General features: G+C 35.6%; 1 protein-coding gene across 1 annotated transcript in view; it reads left to right on the forward strand.

Moving 5' to 3' along the window:
• Positions 1–26,262, forward strand: part of CNTNAP2 (contactin associated protein 2) — a 719,384-nt gene that overhangs the window by 420,543 nt on the left and 272,579 nt on the right. The window contains exon 7 of the mRNA XM_042834307.1: positions 21,401–21,550. Coding sequence (XP_042690241.1) covers positions 21,401–21,550 — 150 coding nt within the window. The remainder of the gene's footprint in view (positions 1–21,400; positions 21,551–26,262) is intronic.

Genomic DNA, 26,262 nt, shown 5'->3' on the forward strand with positions numbered 1-26,262 from the left:
CTTTTCTTTTCTTTTCTTTTCTTTTCTTTTCTTTTCTTTTCTTTTCTGCCTAAAGTTATGTGTTATTATTTGCTTAATCTTAATTCCATGGTGAAGATATTCCAGTTTTCATCAATAACACTGACTCGAATTAATTACAGTTGGGTTTTTTTGTTTGTTTTTTTCTTATGTCCATTATTCAACTTGGCATGTGAAAATATGTTTTAAACACAGTAGTATCAACAGAAACTCAATCTGTTTAATTAGTGCACTTTAAATGAGAGTAATGTTTCATTTGGGAAGTGGACATTTTTGTCCACAGTTGCAGGTCGGCCTGCAACTACATAATATTCATTGTTTCAGAAAGGAGATTTAACAGATGCAAAATATTTGGCAAGAAAACAGTTGTTTTTAGGGATCAAAAAGAAAGAAAGAGAAAGTGCTGGGGGCCTAGCCTCCATTTAGGACATAATACTTGTCTCTACACACGAAAATAATTTAAATTACTAGTTGAGAGATCAGGGGTCCTGAACCACGATATGTACATTATTGTTGATTATGTATAGTATGTCATATCATTAAAAAAAATAAAAATGTTAATGGCACTGAAATTTCGAATTGGGTACCACTGTGCATAACAACTGACAAGCTATTATCTACGTTGATTAAAACTTCTAGTTCTAGTGTTTTACCTTCTCCAAAAGCAAGGAAAAAACAATTTGAATGTAGGCATTATCAGTATTTGTACTTGTAATAAAACCAGGAACAATCATAGAATCATAGAATAACTTTTTTGAGTTGGGAGGGACTCTTACAGACCATTGGGTCCATTTCCCCAGTGATAAACAGGGACTCTCACAGAGGTCAGAGACCTCAGACACCTGTCCAGCCTGGCCCTGAACATCTCCCCACGGGCATAGTGTTGTCTTGCCCCAGACCTGTACAAGACTACAAAGTGAGTCACCAGCTCTGGATTCCTACTTAGGAGGGGTCTGCTATCAGGATAGACAGCCAAGTCCCCATGTAAGCCCACTCCTCTAGGCATCAGCCCTGGGAAACGTGCAGCCAAACATTCTTCAGAAAAACATCTCAGAGAGATTTCTGTGAGCAATGGGGGACATTTGTTGAAGCAAATGGATGCTGGGTGAGCAATAATTCTCACTCAACAACCAGCCTGGGGACTCTGTTCTTTCTTCATTTCCATTCTTTCTGATGGAAATATCCTTGAAATTTAATTGAGTTTGAATGGAATTTTACACTTTTTGAATTTCCAATCTTATTCATCATTAATCCTTAAATGTGTATTCCACAGTACCATTAACAATTAATTAATTTAAAATAATCACGTATCAAACTTTTTTAAAATTCTATTTGGAAGGTAGGAGACCCAATTACAGGCATGGAACTTTATGTGCTGAAAACTGAAACTCAATTTTTCATTGCTCTTCAGCAACATGAGCAAATAGATTACCTCCTGCGATAAGTTTCTGACAGTCCCTCTTAGTTTGACAGTTATTTTAGAGAGTCACTTTTGTATATAATGAAAGGAAAAGTTGCCAAGCATATGTGCATATTTTATGCTTCTTAAAACTTAAAAGCTAGATGAAAGATTCCATCTTTAGTCATGCCATTCTAAATTCAGAGTATTTGTACTGTCCTCCAGGTTTACATCAATGACACAGAATGGCATCTAGCCCAAGGGCTGAATTATATTTCTTACATAGGAAAGGCAGCTTTTATAATAGAGTGTATCAGTTACTAGTTTGAACTTTTTCTGTGTTACTACATTCATGTGAAAATATGATGTGCATTTTCTCATATTGGCATCTTCTATGTATGCCAAAAGAGTTAAAAGCAATTTCTGTGCGTTTCCTTGAAACTGCAACATCTATAATGTTAATTGTCAAAGAGTGGAGATTTTTTCTTGTTAGTTCACTTGAGCTGCAAAAATACATTAAAAAAGTAAAATAAAACAATTAATACAAATTTCTAGTTTTAAGTTGATAGCTCTGCATTTACTATGTTTACATCTTCAAAAGATGGTGAGTCCCTTTAGGTGTTTTTGCAAATTGCTTCTTTTCATTTTTAAATGCTGCTGAAGTAGCAGCACATAATCACTGAAGTGAGATAGAGCAACCACAGTCCTTTTGATCCTGTAAGCTGTCTTTGGACAGCACTGTCTTTGGAAAGCTTGCTCATTAAATTTATGTATTTGAGTTCAGAAAAACGAAGATAAACAACAACTGGAAAAAACGCCTTTAATTGCCCTGCTGTGAAGCAGCCACTAAGAAATACATTGTTCACTTCAACGTGAAGCAGGATTTTATCAAAGGTTTTCACTGAGCACAAATACTGAAAACTCTATACTTCGTAGAATGCTTCCTTACTAAAGAGAAAAGTTTTGAGGCATGGTATCCAATATCTTTACCCCTGGTATATATGCATATGCAACAGTTAAGTTTCCATTCATTTAAAAAGCAAAAATGAGTTTTGTTTTATTTTGGTAGATTTAAAATAGTGGAATGACACAATCTAAGCTCTCATAATGGAGGATTTCATTTATTAAAATATTCAAGCTCTTCTAACACCTCTTTTTATGCATACAGTTTTGCATATAATTTAGGTACGTGCATTTAAACCAGCTGCCAAATGGAAACAGCTTTACCACAGAAGCAGCACACAGAAATAAAACAACAAATTTAATACTCTGATGTTGGTACTTAGACAATTACTTCTTCAAAGAGTGATACCAGATCACATGCCTCTGGGATCTGGAACTTGCAACTCTAAGCTGATGTTACCGATAGCACTGAGCCTGGGACAGAATAATGTGGTTCTGATGCATGTTAAGGAGAATAAGCCTGGCTTTTGTTCTGTTAGAAAGAACTGATATGTCTGCTGAATGATAAAGCTTTGTAGTGTGTCATGTCAAGCCTTTCATTTACCAGGACCCCAGGCCCTTCTCCACAGGTCCTGTAAGGTTATCTATATGCTTAAAAACAAGACTAGAAATAATTTCTATCACGTATTCTTATACTTCAGGCTAATTTAGATTGATAGTGAATTTCAAAAATCTAATTATTTCAAGCCTTTGGGACGAAGTCCTGAATCAAATACATATTGTCCTGACTTCGGTGGAGACAATGTTTTACACAGAACTTGAACAGTGTTTCTACACAGAGTTTGGGTTATATTTTTTTTTCCTAGAGAGAAATTTAGCCTGCTGCTTGTATCCACTCATACATCAAAGTATTGTTAAACATGCACTATAAATTCTGCAAGCAAAAGTAGTTACAAAAAGAAAAGGCTTTGTTGTTTTAGTTGAAGGTGCCTGGGATACTGAAAGATAAACCTAAAATGCATGTTTAAGACATGCTCCCTTATATTCATTATGACTAGAATGACATAAGAGACTATGAAACAACAAATACTCACTATTTCTCTTTCTTAGTGTGGAGATAGAAGAGTACTGAACTTTTTTTTACCTGGTACAGTTCAAAAAGAACTACCAAATCCATCAATGGCCTAGCCAGTCACAGCTCCCTAGCTCCTCCTCTTATCTCCCTAGCTCCCTCTTGGGATACAGACATTTCTTCCCTTTCTTCAAAAACAACAGGGCGTATTCTGAAGGCAATAATAAGGATCTGTGTATGTAACATAAGACAATACATCTAATCAAATTTTCAAGTAATCTTGCAAGGCTGCTCAGTTCCCAAAATTCTGGAAGCTAGAAAATTATGTTTTATTGAAAGACTTATTGAAGAAGCTTGAAAATAATGTGTTAGTTTATTACTTCCTGACTTTATTCTTTGCTTTATAGAGACTTTTATTTTGCTCTGGTTTGTTAACTGAGTCGTACTCATCTATTAAACAATTACTTCAACTTCCTTGAATGTTTTCTCACTTGTATGGTATTAAATTCTGGTTGGCAAATTTTCAAAGAAAATAAGCTTTGTTTATGTACAGTTATTTGCCATGTACAAACAGCTGAACAAATTAGCTATTTTAACCTTTTAAAATATGCTTTATTTTTATCGATATGGTCTGAGGCTCAATAAAATATGCTTTACAATATGTCATCAGAATAATTTCAACACCAACTGAATATAAAATTACGAGAGGACAAAGCAGTTACAGAGATTAGCAAAAGACTAGTAATTTTTTGTCAGTGTTATTATTATTATTATTATTTTCTAAATGGTAAATTAAACATATAACACTAATTTGTTTCTTAAAGTAGATCCAGCTTTCCAAATGAAGTCTGTCCATAAGGCAGATTATTTTTCAATTCCACTACATCAAGTAATTACAAAATTTCTAAACCCATGTTTCTGCAAAAATGAAGCCTAAATTAAAAAGCAAACAAAGTAGGTTCTTTGTGGCTCATGGAGTAGTGTATACAGACATTTCCTCATCTAGGAAATTGATTTTTATATAGAGAATTTTTGTGTTTCACTGACTATAGACATATCAAAAAGCAACTTCAGAGTTATAAGCGTACACATCACCCACTTCTTAGAACAAACTATTTCTTTTAGCTGGCTACCGCCACTCAGGACTCTGACATTTTACTAAGGAGTTAAGTATTGTGTCTTCAGTTAAGGAATTTATGTACCTGCCTGGTAACCATACCCAGTCCAACTGATTAATTGCTGCTCAGCCCTTCAAATGAATTTGCAATTGGTTGGATAACAGATACTCCCCAACTCTCCCTGGATGTGCTTACTGCCCTCTCATTGACGAGACATCCTTCATGGGATGAAGAGGATAGTGGGGACCTTGCAGGTCCCTGTGCCCAAGGAGTGCACAGGGCCCAGGTGCAGGGGGGGGTCAGAGCACCTGGTGTCTCAGGGAAGCCTGAGGGAGTTACACTGAGTCAGAGTTAAGGAAAGAAAGCACTGGTGGGGGGGTCTGAATGTTGCCTACCCATTGGTAGGCCTGTTGGAAGCAAGAAGACAAGGCCTGGCTTGTCACCAGTGTTCAGTGATGGAAGGAAGAGAGGCTCATGCTGGATAATGAACAACTATGAATTAGGCAAAAGAAAATGACTGTTACCAAGAGGGTGCTCAGGCATGGAACTGGAGCCCAGAGAGGCTGAGGAGCTCTGTCCTCCCCAGGGTATTCATAATTGATGGTGTTTGACTGAACAGACTCCTATGAAGACCGTGAGTTTTTAGCCTGGAGAAAGCTCTGGGGAAAACTTATTGGAGTCTTTTGATACATAAATTTACATTTTTTTTTTAATCTTCAGACACTATAATGTCTGGAATGTGCTTTGTTTAGCACATGCTCTGTAACCATTCACACTTTCTGGAATTTTTACTGTAGAATGTCTCTTGTATGGATACAAGATATAGACTTGGGAGCACAGCATCCATGTTTGCTCTGATCAGTGCATTCTAAAATGATACCAATATATCACCCATTAGAGTGGGTAAATTTGCAAAATCTTCCATTTTCATGCCATAAATAACTTAAATAACCATTTTAAAGGACATTCCTAAGGTGTTAATGGTGTTATTTTGATTATTACTAACAGTCTAGTATAATAACATTTCTATTTACCCCTTCCTCCATATTTAATTTACTTATTTGGATGGGACTGCAAATGCAACTGAAACCAAATCCAGCCCAAGTCTAACATCCAGTTTTCTGTATGTTAGTTAATTTATATTATTTTTATTTTAACATACTTCATTTTACATACATGACAAGAGAAACAACAAAAATACTTACTGTGGGAGCAAAGAGAGAAAAGGGCCTATAAAGTATAAATGCACATACTAATTACACCTAAATCATGCTATTTCACAAGCATAATTCATTTTAGAGGAAAATATGAATGTTTTCTGGAAAAGATTTCAGTAGCTCTTGTCAGGAAGAACAATAGTTTTTAAGCAAAAGGATAGTTGATGGCATATTAAAAGGAGGATATTTACTGTCCATGGATTACTCCAGGCAATAATTTGGAGATAGGCATTTAAGAAGTAGAACAATAATATTCTGGTGCTTCCAGACTGTAACAGGAAGAATCCAGCCCTGAAAAGCTAAGGATGTGCATTCCAGATGAATAACTTTATAGCTGCAATATGAAGAAAATCATTTTAGTTTTTAGCATCCTTTCTCTTCTTAGCAATTCCATCTTGCAGCATAGCTGTTTTGTTTGAATGATTTTATTTCTGCAATTTAACACAGTTAGATTTTGATGAGTTTGTCAATGGCTTCAAATACAACACAGTCTCCAATGATTTCACCACTGATATTTTCATATGGGGAAAAAATTCTGCTAGTCTACTACAATTACTTAAGCACATCTTCCCAGTGATAATGCTATTGCTATTGCTAGCTCAGTAAGCAGTAAACAACTACACACTTCTCAGAGTCCTTTTCACTAGCCTCCATATCTCATCAGCTTGGACAGCCTATCATTTGGTCCAGATTTATCATCCTTTATATACATTATCTTATGCAATGTCTGAGGCATGGGCTCAGATGTGAATGATCCAAATCATTTATTCCAGGTTCTAATATCCCTTATATAAGTCAAGTTTTCTCTTGTAACTTTCCTACCTGCCTTTACATGTCAACAAAACGTTCCACAAACACTCCTTAACTGTGCATGCAGGTGCTTTTCAATCAAGGGCGTGAGTTGTCACAAGCCATGCCCTCTTCCTCCAATCAGGGCCATCACACAGCTTACTCAACTTTGTTTTTCTCTATTGGAGGTGTCCTCGGTTCTCAGCATTGCTTTCTCATGCCATTTATTTTGCTCCACAGCTTCTGCTCTGAATAGTCTATCCTATTCCCGCAGTCTTACAAGTACTACTGAATGCAGTAAAATTCTTAAAATATAAAATTCCATTGAAATTTTGTCATATATTGCATATTTTTGCCTCTACAGGCAGTTGGGATTTTAAATCCAAACATTTTTCTGCTCTTTTTTTTCTTTGCACTTTTTTGAGTGAGCAAGGCCAGGCCAAAGAAGGGAGTTGAAGAAAGAAATCGGCGGGCCAAGAGGGTGGATAAGCAGGGAAATGAGCAGAGGGTGCACAAGATCACAGTGTCCCTATGCAGAACTACTTATCTCATGGCTTGCATTTCTAATTATCCCTTTTTCTGACTTTCTGTTGTGCCACCTTTACACATCCCTTAATCTGCTCCACACTGAAACATGCTGATTCTTAGGAAACAACACTTTGACAGAACACATAATTTACATTTCTCAATGAAATCTTAGATTTACTACTGAATGTATCTATTTTCCATAGGGTATACAAAAATACAGCCAGTACATCCCAGGCCTTTGTGTAGAATATTCTAGGATGAAGGTAAATTAAAAAAAAAAAAAAAAAAGTGGTTTCTCTGATTTGGATCACTATGCTTGCCTTCCTAATGAGAATAAATTACCAAAATAGAGATTTCATGACTTGTCATCCCTACTAAGACTAGGGAAACATTTAAAATTCTCTTTTTCCTCCATTCTTTTTGGTTTTGTGTATTAATTTGAGAACTTTATTTAGATATAAGTATATATTTAAAAAAAAGGCAAGCTATGCTATGAACATATTTCTTAGTGGAAGTAAGAATGTAGATGTATGAAAATCATATAATCATCTGCAGTTTGACAGATTCATAATCTCAGTCTGAAATTTACATAGTTCTTCATGTAGAAATAATAATTAACCATATTTTTCTTAGTACAACGGGGAAAGAGAATCACAGAACCACAGAATCACAGAATGGCCAGGATTGGAAGGGACCTCAAGGATCATGAATCTCCAACCCCCCACCACAGGCAGGGCCACCAACCTCCACATTTCATAGCAGCCCAGGCTGCCCAGGGCCCCATCCAACCTGGCCTTGAACACCTCCAGGGATGGACGGGGCATCACAGCCTCTCGGGGCAGCTGTTCCAGCACCTCACCACTCTCTCTATAAAGAGCTTCCCCCTGACATCCAACCTCAATCTTCCCCTCCTCAACTTCAAACCATTTCCCCTTCTCCTGCTGTTAAGACTTGATTCCCCTCCGGTTTGTAGACTCCCTTTAGGTACTGAAAGGCTGCAATGAAGCCACCCCACAGCTTCCTCTTCTCCAGGCTGAACAAGCCCAACTCCCTCAGCCTGTCTTCATAGGAGAGGTGCTCCATCACTCTGATGATCTTTGTGGCTCCTCTGGACCCTCATTAACAGCTCTCTGTCTTTCTTGTACTGGAAGCTTCCATACCTGGACGCAGTACTGCAGATGGGGCTTCACAAGAGCAGAGTAGAGGGGGACAATCACTTCCCTGTCCCTGCTGGCCACCCCTCTGCTGATGGACCATCCCAATTCTGATGGAAAATACAACAATACAACAATGTCTATATTTCAAAATTTTATCCCACGTTCACGCAGTACATTTTATATTCTTGAGTGTGCCTCTGGGATTTTGTGCAAAAACTCCAAGCCTATTGAACTTCAAACTTACAGTTTTGCATAGAAAAGTTATTTTCATTCCCTCTCTTTTATAACACATACAGTAGGCTGAAAATGAATTATCTTTACATCTGATACTAATTTCCAGCTATTATCTCAAATATAGTACTTTATTAAAAATAACAAAAGAACAATACTGTAAAACAAACAAACAAACAGAAGAAAACAGAAAAGCTTTGCTAGTAATCTTCCATACTTTTTTTTAATAAGAAAATAATAAACATCCAAACACTGCATTTTAAGCCATGTGGGTATCAAGGTAACTCATTTTCTCTCTCTCTTTTTCTGAAATATTCTAAATATTGTAGCAACTTGTTCCCAAAAGAGGGATTTATATGTTATATAGATGCAGGGATATGTGAAACAGCCTCTAATCCAACATCTGAAGATCAAAATTATTTTACCAGTTAATGAGGCAGCAGAAGTGAATATATAACATCCAAAATCACCAGGAGTCTGAATATAAGCATGAAGAAATAACTGGACGTATTTGACTGTACTTTAAAAATTTGGTCTTTGATTACCCTGACTGATAAATGAGTCACTAAAAATTGATGTATGAGATGTCTATCTTAGACTAAATCTTAGTAAGAATCTTCAGAATACTTCAATATTCTTCAAATATGAGTTTTTAATTGTTATGTTAATATTTGTTAGTATGCCAGGCTGTCGTGATTTTAGGATTTTTGGTTGTCGGTATAGTACATTATAACGTCATGTAGTGAACTGGGAGTTAGAGAGTCCACGCTTCAGTTCCATGGATAGCTCCGAGTACCTGGTTCTCAGCAGAGAAGAACTGCATGCTACCTATCCCAGAGGACTTTGCGTTGTGTTTCGGTTTTCTGTTCAGAGGGAAAAGATAAAAACAGACCACAAATCCCTGGCCCTCCCCTTTTTGGATCGTCTGGCTCTTCTCTGTTGCGGATGCCATCTCCTCAGAGCCTTAGAGCAAGGGCTTTGGCTTTCAGACACTCTCATTTTATTTGATTTATTATTTCCAATTCCAACTATATTGTATTATATTGTATTATAGTGCGTTATCTTGCATGACAATATCTTATTTAGTAAATTAGCTTGTTTCTCCTCTGATCGTTGCCACTGTTTTGTTTTTAGGCCCATGTCTCTATCCTTTTTTCCTTTTTCCCTTTTCTGGGGCATGGGACTATGGGTGCCCCTGCCCCATTAGTTGCTGAACTAGGCCGAATTGACCTGTAAACTGTTGACAAAAGTATACAGCATGCTCTTATTATTAACCTTTTTTTTTTTTTTTTTTTTTTTTGTATAAAACGTAGAATAAAAAAAATAATAATAATTTGAATGTAAGGTCTTATGTTAGCAAAAAGTGAATTTTTGTGTAATTGCCTAACATGACTATTTTTATTTAGTCCAATTTCTTTGTAACAATTACCCTGAAATTATGAAGAATGACAGGAAAAAAGACTTTAGAGGTCAAAGCCAGAGACATTAAAACAAACTGTAAACTGCACTAGGCAAGCTCCCCAGTGAGGTTTATAAATAAAGATGAGGGCTTTGGGGCTTCTTACCATACTTAATTACTTCTTCAGAGATACATTTGAAAATTCCTAAAAACAACCAGATTGCCCTTGTTACTATCATTCTGCTATTCCACATCCCTGTGAAATACAGAGAAGGTTTTAAAGTAACTTAGGCAAATATAGATTTTGATTTTAAGACTCCAGTCATTTGCTGTGGTGATATATCTAGACATTTCAGCATATCTACTATGTTTGTCAGGTGACTCACACAGAAAGTTAGAATGCAGTTTGCTCTCATAATTCATAAGTTAAATGATTATCATACAGCCATTCAAAAGATTTTATTGCGATGTAGCAAATATTAAAGAAGCAGAAATAGCATAATTCGTCTAAGTGACTAGCAATAAATAAATTGGGCATTGTTACAAATACAGTAACTAAGGTTCCAGAAATGAAATGATGTATTAAAATTCTTGTTTGCCCTTGATGTCTCTGGAAAATTCTGCTGAATGGGATTTGATAAGCATGTGTGGAAATTATGATCTCTAGTGTTGTATACTGGACAAGGCCATTATTCTGGGGCATGTATGTAAAAAAAATATTAATATGTTGGTTCTATACATGCCTGTATGAAATAAAAAGTTCCTCAAACTGTGATTCAAACATGGCTTCTGTCAGTTTCCTAAAATTCAAACATCTGAAGGCTTCAACTAGCAAATACGTAAATGTAATGTGGAAGAAAACTGAAAGGAGAAAAGATTTTTTTCCTCACACTGCTATTATTTAATAGTCTTAGTTGCTTAATTTATTTTATTTTTTAATACACAATAGGTTTCTCATATAGCTATATTTCTAAAATTACCATTTCAGGTAAGATTCAATCTCCCGCAGGAGTGTGTTGCACAAATAAGGATCTCGAATTTGTTTCTAAGAGATTAACTCTTTGTGTGTATTCAGTTGCATAGTTGTGCCCAGCCATCTGGAACGTATGTAAATCGAACAAACACAGTAAATTAAAAGTTGTACTAGCTAAGAGCAGAATTTCAAACTCGGAGGTAAAGAAAAGCCCGTGGAGACCACAGAGCACATGAGCATGTCTTTTGCTCTTAATCCAATTTACAGGTTCTAATACCTGAAACTAAAATTTTATTGTCAGCCTATTGGAATGGGATATATGCCATAATATCCTAAGGTAACCATACTGCCCAGGGCCCCATCCAACCCGGCCTTGAACACCTCCAGGGACAGGGCATCCAAAACCTCTCTGGGCAGCCTGTTCCATCACCTCACCATTCTCTAGGTAAAACTTCCCCCTCCCCAACAGCTCTCTGTCTTTCTTGTTCTGGAGGCTCCAGACCTGGATGCAGTACTGCAGATGGGGCTTCATGAGGGCAAAGTAGAGAGGGACAATCACCTCCCTGTCCCTGCTGGCCATCCCTTTTTTTGATGAAGCCCAGGATACCATTTGCTTCCCGAGCTGCAAGAGCACACTGCTGGCTCATGTTCAGTTTTTCACCCACCAGGACCCCCAGGTCCTTCTCTGCAGGGCTGCTCTCAAAGATTGCCCAGGATTCCTCCAGCCCAAGTGCAAAGCCTTGCATTTTGCTTTATTAGGTCTCATTTGATTCACCCAAGCCCATCTTTCGAGTCTCTCAAGGTCCCTCTGACTAGCATCCCTTCCTTCCCTTATGTCAACAGAACCACTCAGCTTGGTGTGATTTGTAAACTAGCTGAGGGTGCACTCAATTCCATCATTGACAAAGGTGTTAAACAGCACCAGTCCCAAGACTGACTGATACTCGTAGAAGTAGCTAACAAGCAGTTACTAAGGCAGGGGCAGGGTATGTTTTTTCTCCAAAGGAGATGAATTGTGTTGTGTTATGCACTAACATGTCCAAGAGCACTGACAAGAGATTCTTCTCTGACAAAATAGACTTATGTGGTTGATGATTTCCCATGTCTGTAAGATAGTAGCATCAGAGATCACTGCCAAATCTTATTAGCACGGCTAGTCCTCAGAAGCATTTTTGCTTTCGTTCAGTGACAGGAATAAGGGCTCGTTTTGTTCACTGTTTTATTTTGAAACCAAGTGAGTTTCAGTGCAGAGTGGAAATATTGTTTTTTGAGTTTTTAAGCAATTAGTTTACGAAATGCTTGGCTCACAATCTTGTACATACAAGAAATACCTTCTGTAGAAGATAGTGGGGTAATCTATAAAGAGCAGACTGCCAGTCATGCAGTTTGATTGCTGTACTGCAATTGAATCTATGTAATCCAATTTTACAATTGCATTGTGACTTGAAGTTTGTCTTCTAAATTTCAATATTCTTCTGCTAGAAAAATCATTAAGATTTAAATTGTTAATTGTTAATGAAAGCATATATGACATATGCATAGTCATATATATTCCTTTTAGGGGAATTTTGGAGATATTTCCTGTACTCTATTATGATTTTCAAAAGCAGAAGATTGGACATCTGTAATTTTGCCACGTTAAAATTCCAATTGGAAAATGTGTGCACCATTTTTCTTAGGTGCTTCTCTGGATTAAAAGTGAGCCATAAAAAGTTTTTAAAAAAACAAAACAAAACGCTTCTTGCACACGATAGAACTTGCAAGCATGCAGTGACTTTAGTCTGTACAATATTTAACTGATTGATTGCAACAATCAGTTTCTTTATTAGAAGATGCACTTTTTAATGGAGTATAATTAAATGTTATGTTTTGAGACGTACAAGGTTAGTCAAGACTCTGGATTTACTGGATACTGGAGTATTGTTTGTAATATTGGAGTTCAAACTTAGAATATTGGCAAATATATTATACTAGAACTCATAAATTAGTATACATATGACCAGAGAAGAGTGGGTTAAAAGAAGAAATAAAGTACTGGAAAGGAATTTGGGATCACCTTTGTTTATCAAAATTCTACTTGAATGTTGCAATAGCAATCTTGTTTCACTTCCCATTTTTCTGTTACCCTTCATGAGTACAGTGACATAGCGGACTCTTTTATATGATAGCATGTCATCACTGAACTTTCATATCCTGAAAAGAGTGGCATAGATGAAGATATGAATAGTGTAAATAATGCACGAATGCCAGGTGGTGCTCACTGCTGTGCATTATCTGGCTTAGAACTACCATAGACCATTTTGACAAAGGCAAAAGAAACCTAACTGTGCATATTTTTAGTATGTTTCTTTAAATTGCTAAACATTAAAAAAAAATCCAATAAATTGAAATCCAAATTGGAAGAGGTTCTGTTAGTCTCAATAGAGTTGATTTACATCAGTATAAAACCAAGGAATTAAGAAGAAAACTCTGATATGAACTAGAAGTAACAGCAGTTATTCATCAGATCCATGCAAGTAATGTTCATATCAAGTGCTAAATAAACACTCTTTTACAAAAATAACAAGCCCTGAACAGCTCGAGTTGGTAATAATCTTGATTTATTTTCTGCCTAAATTGGTTAATTTAATCAGCATGTCTAAAAATAGTTTTAAGAGTAGTTTTGTCACAAATATGCTCAAATGATTTTCAGCTTGATTCTATGATGATTCTAGCTGTACTAGGCCCTTTGCATTAGCCACTGTTTGAAGAAAGCTACAAAAGAAATAACTCATATTTCAATTCTTAATTACAATTCATGTAAATTCTATGTATATCCTTAGCTAAAATATACATATGAAGGTCTCACTACTTATATATTGCAGAGTAGAGGGAGCCAGCCTCTAAATTAATAGTGAAACTTATTTAGAAGGTATAGACAGCATGGTCTTAAGTTTCAAAGACTCACTGAAAATTACTCAGTGCCTGAAACAGAGTTGCAAAAGAAATTCAGTTACTGTGATGCCAATTAAAAGTTTGAAGAGGCTGAAGACAGAAGGAAAAGAGGTGTGCTGTGCTGCAGCACATTTCTGAGGTTGGAAACTATATCACAGACATTACAAGAGAAATTATAGTTAGGTGAAATGTCAACTGTTTTACTCTGCTAAACGATGTACCTGCTTTGTTTTATTTTTATTTTATTAAATTGCCTGAAGAAACCAACTTCTGCCAGGGTTACCAAGTAATGGTGCAGTCACCTAAAAGACTACTTATAACATTCCATTCTTAGGAAATATCAGCAATTCTTTGATTGTTATAGGTCTATGTTTTATGATCATGAACATAAATTTAATTCATGGTTATTCACTGAAAGACCACCTCAAAAAGCTCTCCTCTTTCTTCTGCCTGCTAACATTCTCCATTCCATATGCACTTAAAATAGACATTTCATTGCAAAATGATGGAAGAATCCTTTAAGTTGCTGGCTTTTCTTGGCTACTCCTTGTAGTTAGAAAGATAAACCAGAAGTTGAAAGTGGCAGTAATAACGATTTTTTAAAATATTTGAGTATTAGCATAATCAATTTTCTTCTATTATAGCATTAAAATTGGAAATACAATAATTAGAAATACAAATTGTCTTGTATAGTGACATGCACTTGACTGTTTTGTTTCAGTGTAACTATAAGTAAATTATTTGTGCTCTATAATCCTTATTTGTAATAAAGGCACAACAGTTTAATTGTTCCTCATTTGTCTTGCCTATTTGTTTCACAAAATCATTTATCATTTACTCTATGCACGTGCAATAGGAAGAGAAGAATAAAAATGTCAGTAAGTAGGTCCTACATTAATATTTATAAGCAAAGGTAAAATCATTACTGTGAAGAATAAGCTTTGTTTCTGATATTTTGCGTGTACAAGGAAAACTTTCATGTAACTCACACAGGAATTTTAAATAAGCACTTCTCATTCTACTCTTTCCATTGATTTCAGTATTAAATGTTATCTTTGAAAGGCTTATTTTACTACACTGATTTCTGTGTACACTTAAATAATTTTTCTTTTGTTTTATTGATGTCAACAGTCTGTGGATTGGTTCAGCCCAGTTCCGTGACTAAGGGATGGGGGAACCCACGGACCCAAGCCCTGAGAAAGGGGGAAGGGGAAAATGGGGAAAGGGTAGAGGCATGTGCCTAAAAACAAAACAGCAGCAACAATCTGAGGAGGAAAGGTAATTTACTAAACGTGATATGGTAATGCAAGATCACACAATATAATGCAGTATAATTAGAATTGAGACTAAAAAAATCAAATAAAATGAGTGCTCAAAAAACAAAGGCCTTACACTATTGCTGAAGGCAAGACAGCTAGGGAGCACACATAGAGAAACATGCAGTAAAAGGAAAAAGGGACATCGCATGACGGGCAAACAGTTTTATCTTTCTCTAGGAATGGAAAAAGAAAACAGAACAGTGAAGTCTTCTGGGAGATGTAGCTCTCCTCCTTTTCTGAAAACCAGGTACCTGAAACTGTCATCAATTCAGAGAACTGGAGCGTTAACTCTTGAACTCCCAGTGCCATGTATGGTGTTACAATGTGGAATACTGGTAACAAAAATCATAAAGTCATAATAGAGTATAATTTCATTATATAATACCTCATGTTCAAATACCTGCTTTTGTGCTTCAGAGCTGTCAAAAAAACTGCCTTAGTTTTAGAATTAACCTGACTTGTCTATGATATATCATAGTGGTATTTTAAAGGATCCAATAAGAAAGTTGTATCTGTTCATGCTGGAAATTGTATTTTTTCATTCTATTCTCCCTGGAGGAGAATTTGGAATTTTATTTATTTATTATTATTATTATTATTCAATGTAGGACTATATAGGAATATTTCAAATGCATCTAATATTTTATTAGACAACTATGATTTAGTCTGACAGCTTTGCTTTCTCATTTGTGCTTTACACACATACACTGCTCTGCATTCACTTTTATCTATGTTGCCTGTTTCATTAAAAAGTTCTTCACAGTTTAGTGTAGATGTTTTTGTAATCTGTTGTATGGCTAATATGTACATATTCGGACTAGTGAGAAAAAGAAATTTCCTTATAATTGTGATTCATTCACAACATAAATAGTGGGAATTCTATTCACAGAGCAGAATAACAACCTGCTAGTGTTGAGAGATAGATAAGTCTCTCTCGCAGCCAGGTCCTATTTGTCAACTGTTAAGTACTTTAATATGGAATAATGTTCTGCATTTAAAATTTCTTAATTTAATCCTGAATAGAAGAACTCTCTCTGAAGCTAATTTATATTTATGTTTTACAAAGGGAAACAAATTTTGATTAAAAAAAAAAAAAAAAGGAGACTTCAAAAATATAAAGAATGTAACAATTGAAATTCTTGAGGAATCCCATTTCCTTGATCCCAGCAGAGGAGGAAAAGCAGTAGTTTTAAAAAATGAAAATTTCTGTCATAACTTGACAGCAGATATAAACAAAAGAGATTTGAAATAGATGAAGACAGTAAAATTGAGAGCACAGGTGTGAGAGCTAGCAAATGCAGAAACAGTTAATATATGTTGAAGCAATGTGACCTTGCTTAGTTTCTATAAATGCTGCAGCTAAAGGACCATAAGATATATAATATTGGCAGGCAGAATTGTCTCTGTTTTGGTTCTCATAATAATAGGTGATAAAAAAATCATTTTCTCCATGTAGCAAGACAACTATTATTATCCTTAAACTAAATATACACTTTTTTACAACCACTCATTACAGAATCAGCTCAGAGAGAGGGAGACACAACCATTTGAAGAAGAAAGGATGCTACGGCCAATTGAAACAATAAATTTAGTGAACTTCTAAACTTAGGATTCTCTGTATTCTACTTAAGGTATAAGTCTGGACTAGGATGGTGTTCTACAGCAGATGTGTAGATACAAATCCACACATCTGTGCATCCCTGCATTCTACAATTCCTAATAAAGTTAAAAACAAAACAAAAAAGTAGTTCTTAATGAAAATGACTTCTAAACCCTGTTACATGTGTATGAGCAAAAGGAAGCAGAGGAAGTTGATTGATTTTGTTGCAGTGGCTGTTATTATTTTGCAGCAAAAAGGTGGGCGAAGCTGTAGTTTTAACTGACATGGTTTATAAAAACACTCATCATAAACTAGTTACTTCTTCCATCCTTAGGTCCCGATTTAAACTGAGCTAATGTTTCCTTACAAGAAACAAATTCTCATTTTAAGGTGGTCTATGACGAAGACTGTATTTTTCTTCCATTGGAAGTATAGATATTAATATTTAAACAAATTACTATGAGAGCTATAACTACAGAACACTCAATGCATTAACTGTAATTATTCATTTTAATATGCTGTGTTTAGTCCCTTGTATTTGCATGCTTTGTATAACTCATACATAAACCCAAATAATCCTGATGATATTTGCCCATTTCTGCAAATTCCCATTGCGAAATTCCTTTGAGATCATGATAGGAAGTGATGCTAAACAAAACAAATACCAGTAGCATGAAAGCTAGTTCATGAGCATAAGACAATTGGAAATTTCTGAAGGAATGCCACTGTAAGTGTATGAAACACTTTGCTTACAGATAGAGGAATATCTAATTGGAAATTTGGGTTCAGGTGAAGTAAAGCATAGACCATCAGTGTGTTTTATGGTTCATAGAAGTTTAAAAGAAGTTGGCATATATGGAGCACGAAGGTAATAAAATCATATTTTTTTGTGCTGTTTAACACAATTTTAAGCAAAGTGGAAGGGAAAATGGTTTTATAAACAGATGACTAACTTATTCTACTTTGAATGACTTAAAAAGCAACGAAAGAAAAAAAAATTCTTCTGGCAAATGTTTCAATTGATTATTTAAAGCTGTTCAACCTGTTTTCCTGACAGCAAGACACAAGACATAATGAAGTGTGGTTTTCATTCAACATGCTATGAAATCTCAGATGTGATTTGATTATGTTTTAACAACAATAAAATTAAACCACCAAATTTATAGCACCTTCATTTGAAAATCCTTTTACATAACATCCCTGTTACGTGAGGGCAAATCATGCATGAAACAACAGGTTTACTGTGATAAATATATTTATTTGCCAAGGATTCATTATTGAATATGAATTTTACAGGACATTTGCAAATCTGTTGCTGTTTTGCACCATACTTCACTGTTGAAGTTGCTTTGTGTTTGTATTCATAACTAATGAATACACATGCTATAATTAAGAGATATACAGGACAGTTTGGCTAAGCAGGTTGTTACACCAAGAAGAATAGATAAAGAACTTACCCTTGTCCTGAGCTCACTGGAAAACTCCAAAAGGAGGATCTCCAGAAAGAGATCCTTCCCAACTGGTAGTCAGTCAACTCTTAAATGGGTCTAGAAGAGGTGCAGCCAGGCTCCACCCCTTCCGGCAGCACAGCTGAATTGCCTTCACCTGTGCTCCCAGGGCTGAGCTCACTTCAGGTGATCAATCAGAGGTTCAGGCCATGATTTCAGCAGTTCCCATACAGTGACAAAGCAGCTAATAAATTTATAGTAAGCTAAGCAGGTATGTTTTTGAGTGTGCAGTATCTTCTATAATCATCTATTTAAGTGAGAAAGTAATGTTCAGGTTTTCAGTAGATCAGAACATAAGAGTGTTTATCGTCACTTTTTTTTATTAGTATCAATGTTATCATTGTGCATTTTATAAGGACATTTGAGGAAATTTTTAAAAACACAGTAGGACGTCAACATGATTAATTTGACATTCAGATTCCTTTTACATGGTAGTTATATTAAAAATTAGGCTCATTTTAGCCTATGTGTTGGTGTTTGTTTTTCCTCATTTGTCATTACAACAAATGACAACTGTAAAACATAAGTTACAGGAATTTCTTGCTATGCTGGCATTTCAAGGGTGATAGCAAAGTAAACAGCCATATTAGTTTTTCTGTTATGTGCATATGTTTTATGTAAGGACTCAGATGTGAAAAGTCTGTTTGCTTGCTTTTTTGCGGGTGAAGTGGGTTGTTTGCCTGCAGATTCCCAGGTAGCTAAATGAACTCACTGATGCTGTGAATGAGAATATGCTTTTTGGTATAACTTGGTCCCAACAGGTATGACAGGTCCCAAGGTCTCCAAGACAAAGCATTGGTTTTCAGTAGCAGTCATGTATTCCTGTTACAGTGAAAAAGTTGTGCTCAGCCAAGTTTAGCTGGTAGCGTCATGAGAATTTTAGCAACAGTGAGCTCAATGATTTATCACAATTCTGCTTATGAACTATGCACATCAGTGATTTATTTTCATAAAATGCTGGTGACAGCCTACACTACACATCACAATGTTGTTAACTCCAGCGAACATACAAGGATAATATGTTCTCATCATTTATTGACAGTGGGTCTTATAATTACTAATTATGCATATGACTGTTTAATAGAACGCAACAGTCTGTATGCAATGAAGAATGATTATGGAAGTATAATTCAAATTCCTATCAAGAAAAATCTTAGTGAGGAGAGAGATGAAATTTCCTGACACTAAGAAATCTAAACTTGCATTAACACTTTTTCATAAAAGCCACAGAAAGAAAATGAAAAAATATCTAGATCTATAGTTTCAACCTTTCTGTTGTGTTCTGGAGACACCTGGCATTTGTCTTCAGTGCCATAGGTACCATCCTGTATATATGTATATAGAAAGACATACTCAAGTACATACTCTGTACGCTTTTTTGCAGTGTAAAAGGTAATGTTAGAACGTTGCTTTATTTTGTTTATTTTTTACATTGATTATGTTGAAATAATCATTAGAAATTAATGGTTAAAGATAATTTTTAAAATCGGGATTGTAATCACCGCAAGGGATAAAATCATAGAAGCACAGAATCATGGAATCCTTAGAGTTGGAAGGGACCTTTGAAGGTCTTGCTTCAAAGTCTCCAGGGACGGGGCATCCACCAAATCACAAGACAACCTGTTACAGTACGTCACTAACTACACTGTAAAAAACGTTTTCCTTATATTTAACCTCTTTATACCTCTTTATTTCTTTATATTTAAAGAAATTGTTCCTCTCTGAGTTTATATGTAAAATGTAACTTTGTAAAAATGTAACTTTGTGAGTTGGAATTCAGTGTTTTTCTTATTGGTTTGTAAAATATAGTGAAAAAGGAGCTCATAAACAAAAGAAATCTTACTTGAAATTCATTTATTCTGACACTAGATTGACCAAGCCATGTCAGAAATATTCCTTACTGACGCGATTTTGAAATGTATCTGCCATTTATATTTGCATTAATGTATCTTTCAAGAGTATTCCAATACATAAAACTGTTATATGAGAACTTGATCTTGAATCTTAAACATGTAGAAACATCTGGAAAAAATTGTTCATTAATTGTCCAGGTTTATCTTTTTGCCATGACATTTATTCCTTTTTCATAAGAGATGTCATATGAACATTCTGAAATTTTGTTTTTCTTTTTTATTTCTGATATTACATGTTCTATTTAATTTTAGAGACTGTTTTGCATCACACTGCAGCTTATTTTGGCAAAGTACATTTGCTAAGGTGATAGCACCTTTTTCTAGGTGAAGATCTGTTACTTTGAACAGGTGCTATAATCCGGAATTTTCTTTTATGAGAATATTTGCCATTTGCTTGTTGATACCACGTAAGCTACCTCCAAAAAAATGACCAGAACACTCCTCTCTTTTACTGTTCATAAATGCCAACTAAACATGGTAAGCAAGATGCTTTTCTACTAGCTCCTAGAGAAAACTGAAACGTACTTCAGTTCTTCTGTTTGTTTGTTTGCTTTCTTTTTTTTTTTTTTTTTTTTTTTTTTTTTGGTTATGGTTTGTTGTTGTGGTTTGAAAAAAGAAAGAGAATGAATGGATCCCTGTACTTCATTTCTGGTACACACACACACACACATATGTATACACACTGTCAGTGTAGGGAGCATAGTGATCTTCTAAAGTTCAGGATTTTGGTAGACATTTGCTGGATTTACAATGAATTTATGATAATGTCTTCATTTTCCCCTGACTAAACTCACATCTCAGTTACAAGATTATCTGCATATTCAGCTTCCACAAAAGTTTTCTTCTCTTCTTCGTTTTCTTTCCTTTTTCTTGCAAATACGTAGCTTTAGATAAAAGCAATTATCATAAGCATAATATAGCTGCAGCAGACGCTAGTGTGTGTGGATCTGTTGACTATAATTAAATTTATTAATCAAAATAGTTTCCTTTTGAGCTTGGTCACATAAATGATTAAAATATATTTCTCATTAGAGAAATGTAGAACATGGCTTTTTGGTGGGTATGGTAAGAGATAACGTATATTTAAAAACACTTATACTTGACAGAATGGTCAGTTCAGTTGTTTCAAGATTTGCATTTATCCTGATAATGCCATTTTTATTTTAATAGCTACTTCAATAATGCTTCCTGGTTTTCACACTGAAGTTATTTTGTTTCTGAAATAGAGCTCATTAGACTTTGCATACAGAGACTGGAAGAGGCACACTAGCCACTTATAAATAATAAATGTAAAATGTTTCTGTGTTTTCTGTTCTTTCTAGGCTCTGGTCTCAATGATGGGCAATGGCATGAAGTTCAATTTCTAGCTAAAGAAAATTTTGCAGTTCTCACCATTGATGGAGATGAAGCTTCTGCTGTTCGAACAAACAGCCCTCTACAAGTTAAAACTGGAGAGAAATATTTATTTGGAGGTAAAAATAATCATAAAAAACATCTGCTTAAAATGCTGTTGATCTGTGTGAGATGGAACTCAGACTGTAGTTCAGTCAGTTAATATTTGGATGTTCTGAAATGACTGAGTGTTGTTTGTCAGAAATGTGTGGTAGAATTTTACTTCAAAGGATCTACCTACACCTTGCTCTTGAAAAAGAAAAAGAAGAAAAAAATATTGTACAAGGGATGATCCAACTTTAAATCTCTGAATCTCCGTATCTTCCCAGGATATTTCATCCTCTGAATGGGAACCTTTCTAATATTAGTAGTCTAATTAAATGGCACTAAGAGAAAGAAGATTCTTTCTTTTCAGTTTTGGAAACCTGAAGACAGAAAATATCACTGATTTTAGCCTTTTGTTGTTCCGTTTTTGGTTGGGTTTTTTTTTAAGAGCTGTAATTATTATGAGTAATTGAGAGCTTTCATAAATTAAAACCATGTCTTGTTCAGTATTTTGGGCTCCATATACCACATATATTGCTGATTATGGTCAGAATGTTTTTCAAAGTGAGATAGGAACTTCAAACCTTTGCAAAACCTGACTGTCATAAAATGAAGTGTTTTTATTAGTCTCATTAGGAGTAAGTTGAGATAGATAATATGCCAACTGTTTTTTTGTTTTTTGGGGTTTTTTTTTGTCCTGCAAATGTGCAAAAGTGATTACAGAAGAGGTATCTCTTGAATTCAAAGGATGATCGATTTTGTTTTCAGAAACTGCAAAATCACCATTTCTATAAATCTTTGAAAACATATTCACTTCTCATCTAAATTTTCCTGTTTTTTTCTTGCGTGCAAATATCATGTTCTCCAAGCTTTCCTTTTCAGTGACCTGGTATTAAAATATCTAGTACAAAGTATACACAGTATTGTTGTCTTTGCTGAACAATAGTTTAGAGTCTCAGCACTGCATTACAATACAGTTACAAGTGTGTGACAGAGAATTTAAAGAAAAGAGTAATTACAATGAAATGAGTATTGCCTTAAAGTGTAAGGCAGTCACTACATGTACTTCTTTCTGTGAAAAGAAACATGGCTTTCTCTACAAGAGAAATACCACGGATATAAATGTGAATTCTGCAGACAATAATTGTTTTTATAAAAAACTACCATTTTCATACCTTCTTGTCAAAACTTTTCACTGGCAGTATTCCATAATACTAGCTTTATAATAAAACAGTCCATTTATCAAAATTTGTTCCTAAATCTGTTCTGGTTTTTCTTCAGTTTGCTTTTATTTCAACAGAGACACTTGTTGTAAAAGTCCTACCTTGGTAGTCAACAATATGTACCATGATTAACGTTTGAAAGAAAAAAAAAAAAAAAAAAAAAAGAAATCAGAATCTTGTGATTTCTGCCCACAAAACTAATTTTGGAACTTTTCTAGTTTTAAGACAGACTAATAAATTACACAAGGGTTTCTTCATTTTCTATTAGAATCATTTTCTGTACTTATGCAGTTCTTTTTCAACTCCTTTGTGCCTTTTCTGTACTCTTACAAATTACTGAGAATCTACCAAGGGATAGACAGCAAGACTCATAGAGAGCCTGTTTTTATTCAAACTAGGGGAAAATATGCTAAGGACCGTATATTTCTCTAAATTTAATTTGAGAGAGTTAGTGTTAATAGCTTACTTCCTTTCTGTATGAATTTCTCCTCGCTGTTTTTATTTACCTTCTCTTTCTTGACTTGGATTTGGATTTTTGGAAAGAAGTGAGCTACCTACTAACCTCCAGAGAATGATGCTTCTTTGTTGTTTCCAATTGTATGCATAAACCAAAAAGGATGAGCAGAGAAAGTGAAACACAGAGTGAAAATGAGTTGATTAGCCTAATTTACATTGCTGGAGATTAGTGCTAGAGATAAGGGTTGTGAGACACCTTAAGCTTGCACCCAACCACCAAATAGCCTAGGGCCCAGAGGAAATACCTGATTAGTGACATAAATCAAAATTATGTCTATTTTATAGCATTTAACTGTATCTCCTTTCCCTCGCCTTTTTACTGTCTTAAAGATGAGGAAGTTTTTTCATACGAGTGGTAAAACTTCAGCAAGAACAAAGGTATGCAGTGAGCATTTGCCAATCCATTATGCTGCTTTTTCTGACAAGCAAAGATGAATGGACTATGTAGTAAGTTTCCTATGAGATGGCAGCCTGTGGCACGTAGTAAATCCTTTCTGTACAGCTGTACAAAATGTATTCTGTATATGCTCTTTTTCCTGGAGTGGAGTTATTTTTTTCTGAAATTTGGGTTGGTCTAAAATCTTACCAAGGAGCTGGAATGAAGAGAGAGAAAAGGGAAGTAAAATAAAGAGGACAAAGAACCTTCTTCTGTTTCATGTAAGGCTATCCTATGTGCGTATCTAGCTTTCTTTAAATCTGTTATCTTCAACCAGAGTATATGAATGTGTGTTTAATTTTGTCATGGAAAGGGGGAAAAAAAGAGCATTAGCTATTCTGTGGCCTGGCCAGCCCTGGTTCTCTGACTAATGAAGCAAGACACTTGTGGGCCATGCAGTGTGGGAGAGGAGGAAGGGTAGGGAGATAGCAGATGGGTCTGAAAAACAAACAAAACAACAACAATGGTAATGATCTGAGGAGGAACAGTAATTTACTAAATCCAACAAAATGAGACAGTGCATGGTCAATAAGTATACAGATGTTAGGCTAGTAAGATTATCACATTGGAAAAGATAATCAGAGATAAATGGAAGGTGCTCACTGGTGCTGTAGGCTCACAAGAAACTTTATGAGGTGCAATCACCAGAGAGAGATCCTTCCTCAGTGGCAGCCAGCCCTTAAATGAGGTCTAAGAGATGTGGAGCCTGGCTCCACCCCTTCTGGTCACACAGGTCAATTGCCTTCACCTGTGCTCCCAAGGCTGACTCAGTACTCGCCTCAGGTGATTAATCAGAGGTTCAGGCCGTGATTCAACAGTTCCAATACAGAAGCATCCAAAGCTAAGATCTTGCACTAGACTTGAGGGGAACCATGTGCTTTCCCCACAGCAAACGGAGAGTCAGTGAGAGGCAGAGCAGCTGGTGTCCTGCCCGGAGCTCCACCTTGCTTCCTCTGCATGTGAAGTCCTCTGGGAATGTTGCTTCTCCCCTCCCCTCCAAGAACCCAAAATGCCCAGAAAAGGCAGTCCATGGAACCAGAACATTAACTCTTTAACTCCCACTGTTTTACATGATGTCATGATGTGGAATACTGACAAAAATCACAAAACCACAACAAATTTTTATCAAGTTGTCCATTTTTTATCATTATGAGCATCCAACAATAATAGCTGTTATAGTTATGGTCAAACTACCTAGATAGTGTACTTGGGATTCCAGAAGCACTTGTACTGTCTCTATAAAAAAGTATTCAGACAACAAGGATTGGAATGGGCTGTATTTTTTAACAACCCTCTCGCTTTGGATTGTTAAATCCAGCATATTTATGAGTCAGTTAATCAGCAAAGAACATAAATACGCAGAATTTATAAACCTGAGTAAAACAAGCAAGTGATTTTGTTTACTAGTTCTTTCTCTTTTCTGTTTGAATCTTCATTTGTCTTCACTGTTTGGTTTAGGTAAATAAATAAAAAAATAAGCACAGGTTTGTGTAGACATCTAAGCTTCTCTCTGCTACTTGTTATGACACAATTCTTTATCATCTCATCTGCTTTCTCCCCCAGTCAACACTAAAACACAAAATCATACTCCTTTTGTGCACTGAAGAGAGGCTAATCAACATTGCCACTTAATTCTTAGTTTCCTGTCTTACATCATTCATAGTTTTGTTTCTTTCATTGAGATCCTTTTAATGCTATACTAATGAGAACAAATAAAATACTGCTGACATTCAGTGATTAAGTACTGTCAATAACTTTGTTGGTGATGTTCTAATATGTCAGTCCATCAACATATTACTTGCAACAATGCAAGTAGAAATGCTGGAAGTAAATCAATCTCCCAGAGAAAGATATGTGCATGCAGGAAACTGATACTTCATGAAAACACATTTAAAAAATCAAATGTATGATAATATGAGTTTAGGAAGGGATATATGGAAGCACAAGTCCTGCTGGAATAACTTCAGCTTTTGAGCCCTTAGAGATGGGAAATGTCTGCCCACTTAAAAATGAATGAATGCAATTTTCAGATGTTCTCTCCTTATTTTATATAGTATAATTCTCCTTCTAAGCTGAAGTACATCTCTGGAAGTTTCTCAGAAAAATAAAATGAAGGAACTGCATTCTTTTTGCTATATTTTACTCTTCCCCCTCTGTCCCGATTTCAGCTGAGACAGTTTTAACAGCACACAGATTTTTTGGTTATTGCTGACTGATGGGAGTGTATCCAGTGCAGGGCTAGGAAGAGCCACTGCCTTTATGGTGCAGCAGCAGGGGACAGGGCAGAGCGAGGAGAGCAGACCTGAATTAAGTAAGCAGTTATTCCACACCATGTGACGTAATGAGAAGGCCACAGATTGACTGGCATCTGCTCAAGGATTCGCAGGCATTGGTCACTGAGACCTTTTGTTGGTAGTGGAGCATCGGTCAGCAGGCAGTTGTGTCGCTAGCAAGGCATCGATTGGTGGATGGTGAGTGATTGCATTGTGGAAATATGTATTTTTATCATCATCGTGGCATTAGAAATCACAAATATGTTTGTCCAAGTTGAATTTTGATCTGAACCGTATGT

This window comes from Centrocercus urophasianus, unplaced genomic scaffold (genome assembly GCF_019232065.1).
Source record: "Centrocercus urophasianus isolate 14NV4802_14NV808 unplaced genomic scaffold, USGS_Curo_1.0 seq_45, whole genome shotgun sequence".
NCBI classification, from domain to species: Eukaryota; Metazoa; Chordata; class Aves; order Galliformes; family Phasianidae; genus Centrocercus; species Centrocercus urophasianus.